The sequence below is a fragment of the Bactrocera dorsalis genome, chromosome 3, assembly GCF_023373825.1.
Source record: "Bactrocera dorsalis isolate Fly_Bdor chromosome 3, ASM2337382v1, whole genome shotgun sequence".
NCBI classification, from domain to species: domain Eukaryota; kingdom Metazoa; phylum Arthropoda; class Insecta; order Diptera; family Tephritidae; genus Bactrocera; species Bactrocera dorsalis.
Window position 1 is genome coordinate 42,487,013 of NC_064305.1, and position 12,023 is coordinate 42,499,035.

The window sequence follows — 12,023 nt, forward strand, 5'->3', positions numbered from 1 at the left end:
TTAATAAAATAACTTTCCTAGTTTTCATATGTACATACATATATTATTAAAACTCAATGTCAATATTTTTTCAAAGTCACTTGACAGTTATTAATTTTATATTTAAACCTTCATAAATTATGAATTATCAATATATTGTCCTATTTTTATTAAACCCTGAATAGGAACAGAACTTAATATAAAGTTTGCTACGAATTTTGTACAACTCGGAAGGAAACATCTGATACCCTACAAAATGTATATAAATGATCAGCATGATGAACTGAGTCTATTTAACCATGTCCGCCAATCTGTATACACGCGCACTAGTCTTTTAATTTTTGAGATATTGATCTGAAATTTTGCACACGTCATTTTCCTCCGCGACGCTGCACATTTGATGGAACCGCCGATGCCAAACCACTTTATCATATAGTGCCACTTTTTTTTGACGAGATACATATCTACTTGAAATTTGGCATCAATTGTTATCTAATTCTAATAGCTGTTATAAAAACTGTTAGACGAAGTTAACGTTTTTTCTTATTTTTTTTTTTATACTTCTATATTAAAAGGAACGTGAACGTTATCGAGATCCAGTGAGAGAATGTCTGAAAGCCCTAGTTTCTATTGGTTGGCGTATTGAACAGTCAGATATTGATGTTCCTCTCAATCATCGTGGATCAACTCGTCGCCAATCCAAACCACAAATCGTATGTATATTTCCTTTTACATAGCTTTAAACTGTCCTTCTTACTTACTTATCACTTAACAATGACATACTCTTTCATACAAATTTCTTACAATTGGTACGAAACTGCACCCAAATTCAACAACTCCTCGTTTTTCCATTATGGCTATCTTCTTAAAAGCAGAACGATTTTCAGAGTGAAAGCAGTCCGTTCAACTATAACCCACATCCGGTAGATATGACAAATCTAACGCTAAGTAGAGAAATGCAAAATATGGCAGAACGTTTGGCTGAGAATTCTCATGACATATGGGCAAAGAAAAAGAAAGAAGAGCTTAACTCTTGCGGTGGTGTTATACATCCTCAACTTGTTCCTTATGACTTATTAACAGATAAAGAAAAACGGAAAGATCGTGAACGATCGCAAGAGTTTTTGAAGTATATGCAATATCAAGGCTACAAATTACACAAGTGAGTAAATAATAATATGTTGACAATTCGATAGTAATTCTACTTCAACAAGTCTAACTTTCAGGATATATATATATATATATATATATATATATATGTAAATATGTACTAAATTATATATTTAGAATTAATTACTTATTTATTTATTATATACTAGCTGACCCCGCAGCCGTTTTCCTGCGTGTTTTGTAATGAAAAGAAAATTAAATGTATCATTTATTTTATTTTCAATGTAACGCAGCTTGATAAACAACATTTTTTGGTTTCTGTTCCGGTGCGTAAATGTACAGAGAAGATAGTTTTCTAACTCGTGAGCACGCCACGTATTTTTGGCCGTGTAAAAAACATAGCAGCTCAAAATTTATGCCATACACTTCTAGCGACTATCCTTCTGTCCTGATGATTGTCATCTCAAATGCTATTTTTACTGGAAACGGAATCCGTTTGAACTGAAATGGCAAATCGTGAGAACTCAAACAAATTCGTAGAATCAAGCATTCTGCCCCTTTGTATTCGATAGCTGCGTCACAATCAGTCGGGTTCCATTACACAGTTTCGGCTTGTTTCGGCGCTTGTAGATTGCGAAGCATAATAACGACAGATCCAACTTTGAGACGCAAATGATGCGCTGGCATACAAAGCCCCTCCAAAGAATTTAGAAACTCCACTGGATAATTCACGGCGTCGTCTTCATTGTCAAGACGATCGATCGATTTGTATGAGCGCAATTCTCCCGGAATTTGACTTTGAATCTTCCAGTTTAAGTCTCAACAATTCTTGATGAGTTCATCTTTCGTGAATCGATAAACGGCAAATGGAATTGATACCAAACCACCGGAATTTATCCATATTCAATTTTTAGATGTAAAATGTCTTCGGCAATGTCATTTTTGTTCGTATCCCATAATAGACGCGAATTTGGAGGCTGATATGTCGAAATTATTATCGTGAAAAGTGTGCGAACGTCATTTTCATTCCAGTGATTATCAATTTCCAGCAATTGTAATTGCTGGCTTGCTTCTCAAAAAGTTGCACACACCGTATCATTCACAGTACGCACACAGACTCATATGAAGTTGAACCGCGTACATTTATCAATAGCAACCGAAGGTAGAAACAATCGTCGTTTTTCGGGTGGATTGTGTAAATTCATCTTATAGCATTAATTGATAACACACCTGGATGTCCATTTACTGGTTGGCCTTGCTTTCTGCGTAATTATTTCTTCAACGATGCATTCCATGCATAATATCGAGGTATTTCCGAATCTCCTCGCAAACGGATCACTGACGAAAGTTGAGCAAAAACTCATAAATGTTAATTTTGTTGCTAGCGGTGTTTCCATTGGCTGTACTGTATTCCCTGGGTTGAAATACACTCTTTGGCCATTCTCCAAATTAACTGCGAGACGCACAACAGTCGGAAAGCGCTACAAAGTGCTTTAGTGCAGTTCACGTATCAACCGTATCGTTAAAGACCAATAACCGCCATGTTGCTTCCTTTGGTCATGTACTTACAAACGTATTTTATCGATTACACCAAACTGCGACACTCAACATTGACATGACTTTTGAATGTGAATTAGACAAAAGTGGTGAATATAGTACGATCCGTGTGTTGTCAACTTCGATATTCACTCTTCTAAATTGAAAGCTGAATGTTCTGCCATTGTCGTGTGGTGAGCAACGCCGATAAAGTACAGTACAGTACAGCCATCATTTCTTGGTTGTGTTTCCGAAAGAAAAGCACGTGGATAGTGTTTGGTGGATTTATTGTAGAGATGAGCGATATTGCGATTTTTAAATCACTGTGATTTCAGTGATTGCTATTTTTAAATCACTGTGATTTTATATTGCTATTGCGATCGCAACTAAGTCGACGTTAAAACGGAGACCTTTTGTTGTTGTTGTTGTAGCGGCAGATTCTGCCGATTTGACAGTGTTTGGTCGAATAAAGTCCGGGTCCCGTCCAGTTACGTACACCCGACTGTCGTGGGAACGACGAAAACATTTTGTCGTTATTGGCGGTAAATTCTCTTTTGGTTCCTGTAACTCGAGTCAAGTTTTTACGCCTTTCTTTTCACTACATTTTCGCAAATGTTGGAGCGGTTCGGCTACCTGAAACTTAGAGCTTATTGCATAGTTCATTTGTATGTTGGTATGATCCGCTTTTAATATTTTAAAAGAAAAACTATAAACTCCATAATCCATCAGAATGTTTTGAATACCCGCTAATAATATTTTCAAGACCAATTGGGAAAATATTAAAAACCCGTAATTTTTTTATTCCATATTTTTTCTGAAATTAATTAGTTACAATTCTTGTTTTCAACACAAAAAGCTTTCGAATTTGGTTTTAACAATAAGTAAAATTAAAAATTTTATTAAAACAAATTAAAATATTCCATTTAGATTATATTTCATCTACCACTTCAAACATTACACTTCACTTCTTTTCCTTGATACATTTCCTGCCATTATTAAAAATTATAAGAACGTTACACTTAAAACTTCAAACCGCTATGACGCAAAATAGCATATACGATATATACAATACCCTGAAGAAAGCTGTTACTTTTCTGCTATTTGCTATTGTGATCGTAATTCACAGGTTCGAACTGCTATCGTAAATCACAGGTTCGAACTGCGATCGCAATCACTGGTTCGAACTGCGATCACAGTTTCGAACTGCGATCGCAATCGCAGTTCATAGAAGCGAACTGCTATTTATAAAAAGTGATCGCAGTTGCGATTTGCGATTTTTCAATCACAGTGAAAAAATCACCGGTAGTGAAATATCGCTCATCACTAATTTATTGTCAGACATACAAATCGAAGTGGAATTGTGATATCCCACGGGAACCATAATGGTTTTCATCACTTCGTATAATACTGGATCTTTCTCTGCATCAGGTATTTCAGCAGAAATGATTTCATCAATTTCATCTGGTGTAACCACCATCCAAAAAGGAATGTGTGCGTGGGGCAAACCTCTCTTTTGCCACTCAACAGAGTACATCTAGCATCTAATCGCAACATATATACGTTGCTTCTAGATAAAGTCCATCGAAGCTGTTGCTTGAAAAGTCATGATGTGACATCGTGACGATCGCTTGCTGATTCAGCGCGATCCATAATACCGCACGTATGTATCATCGCATCTTGGGAGTACTCGGTCAAGTGCCTTGCGCTGCTAATGTACTTATGTTGATGAAAAAAGAACACCGACCGATATTACAAATTTCAATCTGTAATTGATCACTTTGTGTGCAACATATAAAACATTTTCACTGAATAATTTCAAAAATTTTTTGAAGCAAACGACAAATTTGAACGATTCAAATAATTGAAAAAAAAAAACAAAACAAATTTGTATGGAAAAAATTTACTTTTTGGAATCGTCCAATTTTCCGACTTTTCCTCACGAAAAGCATTCAAGTTTTTTATTTCTAAACCTTCCCCGATCCACACAGAACATTCTCTGAAAATTTCCTCAAGATTGGTTCCGTCGTTCCCTTAGCGTTACTCATAAACAAACAAACATTCGTTTGTATGGGAAAAAGAAAATGGTTGTTTTAGGGGTTTTCCGGCAATTATTCGGGGTTTTCTTGCCGTAAAAACCATCCTTGAGCCTCAACGAACATTTAAAAAAAAGAATTGGCAAAATTTGTCCAGGCGTTTTTGAGTTATGCGCTTACCAACACATTTTGCGATTCATTTTTATATATAAGATATGTAGAAAATGTAATTTCGTTTACAACGATGAAATGAGCATATACATATGTATGTATTAACATATATTCGATTAACATTTTAATAATGAATGACTAAAAGGCTAATATCATTCCAAAGAACAAATATTATCTTTTTTATCTAAACATTTGAATGTAGGCCATCTAAAGGAGGAGTTACAGAAGGAGAAGGAGGAGCCACACAAGCAGCAGTGGAACTTCGATTTTCATATTCTCTATTAGAAAAATTAATTCAATATTTGGATCGAGCTACTATTAATATGAAGCTACTTAAGCCATCGACCACATTTAGCCGACGCTCATCATTCAAAACGGCTTCGCGTGACATAAAATTTTTCTCAAAAGTTGTACTTCCATTAATGGAAAAATATTTTTCTACACACCGTAACTATTTTGTTGCAATGGCAACGGCAACAAACATCACAGGTGCAGCTTCTCTGAAGGAAAAAGAAATGGTAGCATCTATATTTTGTAAATTAGCATCACTTCTTCGTAATCGTCTTAGTGCCTTTGGACCAGATGTGCGAATCACAGTACGTTGTCTTCAAGTATTAGTAAAGGGCATAGATGCTAAAACACTAGTTAAAAATTGTCCAGAGTTTATAAGAACATCAATGTTAACATTTTTTAATCAAACTGCTGATGATCTGGGTAATACGATTCTTAATTTACAAGAAGGCAAGTATAGCCATCTTCGAGGCACACATTTAAAAACATCTACTTCATTGAGCTATGTAAATCAAGTAGTGCTACCAGCATTAACTGCTATGTTCGACCATTTAGCTGCTTGCGATTATGGTAGTGATCTTCTATTAGACGAAATACAAGTAGCTTCGTACAAAATATTAGCGGCATTGTATCACCTAGGAACTGATGGAACGCTCACACATGATCGAAAATATTTGAGAACCGAAATAGAGCGGCATCGGCCCGCACTAGGCTCGTGCTTGGGCGCATTCAGTTCTTGTTTCCCAGTCGCTTTCTTAGAACCACATCTTAATAAGCACAATCAATATTCACTACTTAATCGCATTGCAGACCACTCATTAGAAGCTCAAGATATTATGGTTCGTATGGAAAGCTGCATGCCAAATTTAGAAACAATTCTGGGAGAAGTCGATATCTTTGTTGAATCAGAAAAAACATATAATGATGCACCGCATATAATAGACGTTATTTTACCTTTACTTTGCTCCTATCTTCCGTTTTGGTGGGCACAGGGTCCGGATAATGTTAGCCCCACCAGTGGCAATCACGTGACTATGGTAACAGCAGATCATATGAACTCACTTCTTCGTAACGTTTTAAAAATGATTAAAAAGAATATTGGGAATGATAATGCTCCTTGGATGACGAGAATCGCTGCATACACACAACAAATAATTATTAATACTTCTGAAGAGTTGCTAAAGGATCCGTTTTTGCCACTCGCCGAGCGTGTGAAAAAACGGACAGAAAATATGTTTCATAAAGAAGAGAGTATGCGTGGTTTTATTAAATCGGCCACTGATGACACTTCTCAAGTGGAAACTCAGTTACAAGAAGACTGGCAACTTCTTGTTCGGGACATTTATTCGTTTTATCCACTTTTAATCAAATATGTTGATTTGCAACGTAATCACTGGCTTAAAGACAATATCCCCGAAGCGGAAGATTTATATAATCATGTAGCTGAAATATTTAACATATGGTCAAAGAGTCAATACTTTCTTAAGGAAGAGCAAAACTTCATTTCGACCAATGAAATTGACAATATGGCGCTTATTATGCCTACGGCTACCAGACGATCAGCAATTACTGAAGGGGCCCCCGTAACAGGTGGTAAAGTTAAGAAGAAGAAAAAGAACAGAGATAAAAAAAGAGACAAAGATAAAGAAGTACAAGCTAGCCTCATGGTAGCTTGTCTGAAGCGTTTGCTTCCAGTTGGCTTAAATTTGTTTGCTGGGAGAGAACAGGAGCTTGTACAGCATTGCAAGGATCGCTACTTGAAAAAAATGCAAGAATATGATGTTATAGAATTTGCTCGAAATCAGTTGACACTTCCTGACAAATTAGATCCTTCAGATGAAATGTCATGGCAGCACTATTTGTATTCAAAGTTGGGAAAAAGGGAGGAACTCGCAGATGAACAGGCATTGGAAAAACCTTCAAATCAAAATGATAAAGGCAAGGACAAGACGCAAGAAACTGTTGACCGTATAGTAGCCATGGCTAAAGTTTTGTTCGGTTTACATATGGTAAGGAAAACTTTACTAGTTAGTAAACAAAACGGTATAAATATTACTGAATTTTAAACCAATAAAAAATAATTATTTCTCTTTAAACATTTTTACACTTTTTTAATATCATTATTATAATTTATTTTCTATTACTTTTTCACACTTTCGCGAAACGACATCAACTACACATGTAAAATTTATTTGCTCTGATATGGCATTACTCAAAATTATTGAAACACCGATGATGGTGAAACTCGTCATATATACAGATTGACCATCCCCAACAACAAAGCAAGAACGTCTACAGGAGTGTTGTATCCATACAAAGAAAACGTGCCGTTATTGCATGTTTCCGTCAGACATCTTTACATTCTCTACCCAGGTTTTTAACAAATGAGAACAATTTCCGCTTGCTCAATACACTAACAGTCACATTGAACGTAGATGAAAAATGTAGAGTTGTTGACTTAATGTCTTTAAATGCCAAAAATTACTTACATTACTATCAGTTTATTTGTATAGTTAAGTCAAAAATCCATGTCTTCCATATTCAATCAAATTTTTTGTTTCTACTAATATTTTCCGTACTAACCTCAAAAGTGTGTATGTATGGCGTATTCTTTGCAAAGCTTTAACTAGCTGATACCGTGTATTGTATCCTTAATTCCTTCCTAGGCATCACGTCCTAAGCCAAGAAGCAAACGTTGGAATTCGAAAATTACATTGGCCCGACGCCAGGCAGTCATATCCAGCTTACGCGCTAAACATCTTTATCGCATGAGCAGGTACACTTTCTCCTCTTGTTAATATTCCCCAATATAATTGAAAAATTATAGAAAAAAATTACTTTTACAGAAAGTATTAAGTTTTCATACATACATATGTACCAAATTTTCATGCAAATATTTCTGCATACACATGCATTTGAAACTCACTGAAAATAAATTTAGTTTTGTGTTCCTTCAAATAACTAACCTAACTAATTAAACGCATGGTCTTTTTTATCTCAAGGTAAACTAGGGAATCGCCATAGGTTTTTTTCACCTAAATTGAAACAAACGGTGCGTATTTGATTACATTTTTATGAAGTGAGTTAATTATATCACTTCGACAGTTAGCAGAAAACAAAACGTGTGGCTATTCTTCAGTTTATAAAATATACGTTCTAGTAAAAATAAATTACTCAAACTTTTAAATCTACACTCATATTAGACATCGAGCCTGCAACATTTTTGCCAGATCGTACTATGAGCAATGGCTTCAAGAAGAAAACGTAGGTCAAGAGATAATGATTGAAGACTTGACTCAAACGTTTGAGGAATCGGAGAAATCCAAGAAGGAAGAAGAAGAGTCTGAAGGTAAGCCAGATCCACTTACGCAGCTAGTTACTACTTTCTGTCGTGGAGCGATGACCGAACGAAGCGGAGCTTTGCAAGAAGATTTACTCTATATGTCATACGCACAAATCGCTGCAAAATCCTGTGGAGAGGAAGAAGAAGAGGGGGGCGATGAAGAGGGTGGAGGAGAGGGCAATGAGGAAGGAGCAAGCATACATGTAAGTCAGCATATTACGACATTTGTTCATTATTATTAACTTTATATGTGCACATATTACTGACAAAGAAACATTTTATACTTTGACATGCTTCTAACTAAAGTGCACAATACATAAACTAGCGGTAATAAGCCATACTTATGTAAGAACTTTTGAGATACATTTAGTATATCTTTAGCATTTAATTAAGAGTATAACACAAATTGATTAAATTGCAGGAACAAGAAATGGAAAAACAGAAACTTCTATTCCATCAAGCGCGGCTCTCAAATCGTGGCGTTGCGGAAATGGTGCTGCTTCATATATCCGCTTCAAAAGGTGTGCCTTCTGAAATGGTTATGACAACATTAAATTTGGGAATAGCAATACTCCGTGGTGGTAATATAGACATTCAGATGGGAATGTTGAATCACCTGAAGGAGAAAAAAGATGTGGGCTTCTTTACATCAATTGCAGGTCTTATGAATTCTTGTAGTGTATTAGATTTGGATGCATTTGAACGCAATACAAAGGCAGAAGGTATGTACATTAAAACTATGTATATTTTTATATATTATTATATTGCTCAAATTAGTTATATAATAAAAAGTCATTAGAGTATTCCATATTTTGCATTATAATAACAAAATAACTTTTTGGCTCAACTATTAATTTTGCAATGATTCTAAAAAACGCTGTTTATGATAACTAAAAACCATAGTCCTCACGTATTTCTTTGATATTACTTTAATATCTTCCATTAGTAAAAAAGCAAACAACGTGTTAAATTTAATTAATATATATGTACATGCAATAAATTTACATAGCAGAGGGTATAGGTTATGTGTATACAAAGATTTTCTAAGTAAACTTTTTTACATAAAATTTAACTTTAAAATAACTAAAACTTAATTCAAATAAATGAGTTAAATTTCACTTTAATAGTTAAAGCAAAAAATAAAAGTACGGAATTGCAAGCAATTTGTCAACATGCGTCTAAAACAGTTTAACATTGAAATAATTTATCAATCGATTGAAACCATTTTCGCTGTTTCTTAATTCGATGAACTATGTCAATGTCGTCGTATATCTCGTAAAGCTCTTCGTTCCACCGAATGCGATATTCGCCGTTGTCGATCCGCAAAGGACCATTAATTTTCCGCAGAACCTTTCTCTCGAAAACCCGTAACGTCGACTCATCAGTTGCTGTCCTCGGCCAAGCCTCTGCAACATATAGCAGGACGGGAATTATGAGTGACTTATAGAGTTTGGTTTTTGTTCGTCGAGAGAGCACTTTATTTCTCAATTCCGTACTCAGTTCGAAGTAGCACCTGTTGACAAGAGTTATTCTGCGTTGAGTTTCGAAGCTGACATTGCTGTTGGTGTTAATACTGGTTCCAAGACAGACGAAATTATCTACGACTTCGAATTTATGACTGTCAAGAGTGACAATTGCTTTTTTGATAAGAAATGTTTTATCTTGCCTCCTTTTCACCACCAGACCCATGTGCTTTGCTTCTTTATTTAGTATGGAGAAGCAGAACTAACGGCGCGGGTGCTGAGGCCAATGATGTCAATATCATCGGCGTACGCAAGTAGCTATGCACTCTTATAAACTATTGTGCTCTGCAGCTCGAATTACTTTCTCTAACAGTAAATTGAAGAAGGCGCACAATAGGGATTCGCCTTGTCTGAAATTTCGTTTGGCCCTGAGAGATCCTTCCCGATCCTGATGGAGATTATGGTATTGCTGTACGCCAATTTGCATAGCCGTATTAGTTTTGCGGGGTACCAAATTCAGACATAGCGGCATAACAGTTCGTGCTGTGAAAAATAGCTTTGAATTCGACGAACAGGTGTTGTGTCTATTCCGTTTTCACTGGTAATTTCCCTGAGTTGGCGTTTTGTGAATGTCTGGACAGTTGTTGATTTCACACTAATAAAGTCCAGTCAGTTTGTAGACGGTGGGCTTTAATCTTTCATACAATACGCTTGATAGAACCTTATACGCGATATTGAGAGGCTTATCCCACGGTCGTTGGCGCAGATTATGGGTCTTATTTGGCAGAACACACATCGTTTAGCCGTATTAGTTTTGCGGGGTACCAAATTCAGACATAGCGGCATAACAGTTCGTGCTGTGAAAAATAGCTTTGAATTCGACGAACAGGTGTTGTGTCTATTCCGTTTTCACTGGTAATTTCCCTGAGTTGGCGTTTTGTGAATGTCTGGACAGTTGTTGATTTCACACTAATAAAGTCCAGTCAGTTTGTAGACGGTGGGCTTTAATCTTTCATACAATACGCTTGATAGAACCTTATACGCGATATTGAGAGGCTTATCCCACGGTCGTTGGCGCAGATTATGGGTCTTATTTGGCAGAACACACATCGTTTAGCATGCTTTTATCCGACGAAGTATTTGATACACTCCTTCGTTGAATCGCTTAATGACATGGTATGGTCCTTCCCAACTACGCTTTAATTTTAGAAACATTGCTTCTTTCGTTGTGGGTTATATATCAATACCCAATTTCCTCTAATCTCTCAATGTTCATTGGCTTGTCGTATTTTACTTTCCTTTTATCACTTATAATTTTTGTGTGCTGTCTTACCATAGCATTTAACCACACCATTATTTTTCTTACTTTCTAATACAACCATCAACGACTCATAAGTCCTTGAGTCACAATTTGGAATATTTTGTAATATTTCCGCTGCAGATCCTTTTAACGCAATGCAGTTACTTTATTTTCACTGTTCCAGTTATTTGCTGATGCAGTTTTTTTCGAATTGAAGCTTAAAACGGAACTAAGCCATCAAGGGATGGATGTTTTACCTTGGCAGAGACTGCTAACATAATTGACCGATTTAATTATAGCTCCCGGAGACGACCTTTCAATTCATCTAATTGATTTTTAATTTTATCCCACTTTCCGAAATCTGTGAGGACACCTTTGTAATTTGTGAGATCACTTGCGGTATCCGTGCCTTCTGTTCTTTCAAATTTGAGGACACTTATGCTGATATATTATATTTGCATCTTGCGCTCCTAATTGTGCAGCGTAATGCACTGACTACCTCTTTTGTAACTGCGAGGACATTTGGGATTGTTGTACCAACATTTGTGATGACATCTGAGACATTTGCGTTGATATTGCAGCAACAAACATGTTCAAGTCTCTAACCTTTGATAAATCTTGAGCGTTTTTTTAATAATATATTCCTCTAAACTAATTGAAACACATATTCCCTGACATCGAAGTTTCCATGGCATATATTCCCCGACATCGAAGTCCATGGCTTCTAGTAACCGTGACTGTAATTCGGATTTTACTCCAATTGTCGCCAAACTGCGTTGTTACATCTCATTTATAAG

At 36.0% G+C, this 12,023-nt stretch overlaps 1 protein-coding gene across 17 annotated transcripts in view; it reads left to right on the forward strand.

Moving 5' to 3' along the window:
* Positions 1–12,023, forward strand: part of LOC105232171 (ryanodine receptor) — a 90,113-nt gene that overhangs the window by 71,912 nt on the left and 6,178 nt on the right. For 8 of the 17 annotated variants that reach the window (XM_049451151.1, XM_049451155.1, XM_049451159.1 and 5 more), the window contains exons 23-28: positions 555–692; positions 855–1,141; positions 5,032–7,129; positions 7,381–7,493; positions 8,324–8,666; positions 8,885–9,185. In XM_049451151.1, coding sequence (XP_049307108.1) covers positions 555–692; positions 855–1,141; positions 5,032–7,129; positions 7,381–7,493; positions 8,324–8,666; positions 8,885–9,185 — 3,280 coding nt within the window. Of the gene's footprint in view, positions 1–554; positions 693–854; positions 1,142–5,031; positions 7,130–7,380; positions 7,494–7,786; positions 7,897–8,323; positions 8,667–8,884; positions 9,186–12,023 lie in introns of all 17 variants that reach the window. The other 9 variants (XM_049451157.1, XM_049451165.1, XM_049451153.1 and 6 more) reach the window with 3 other exon arrangements.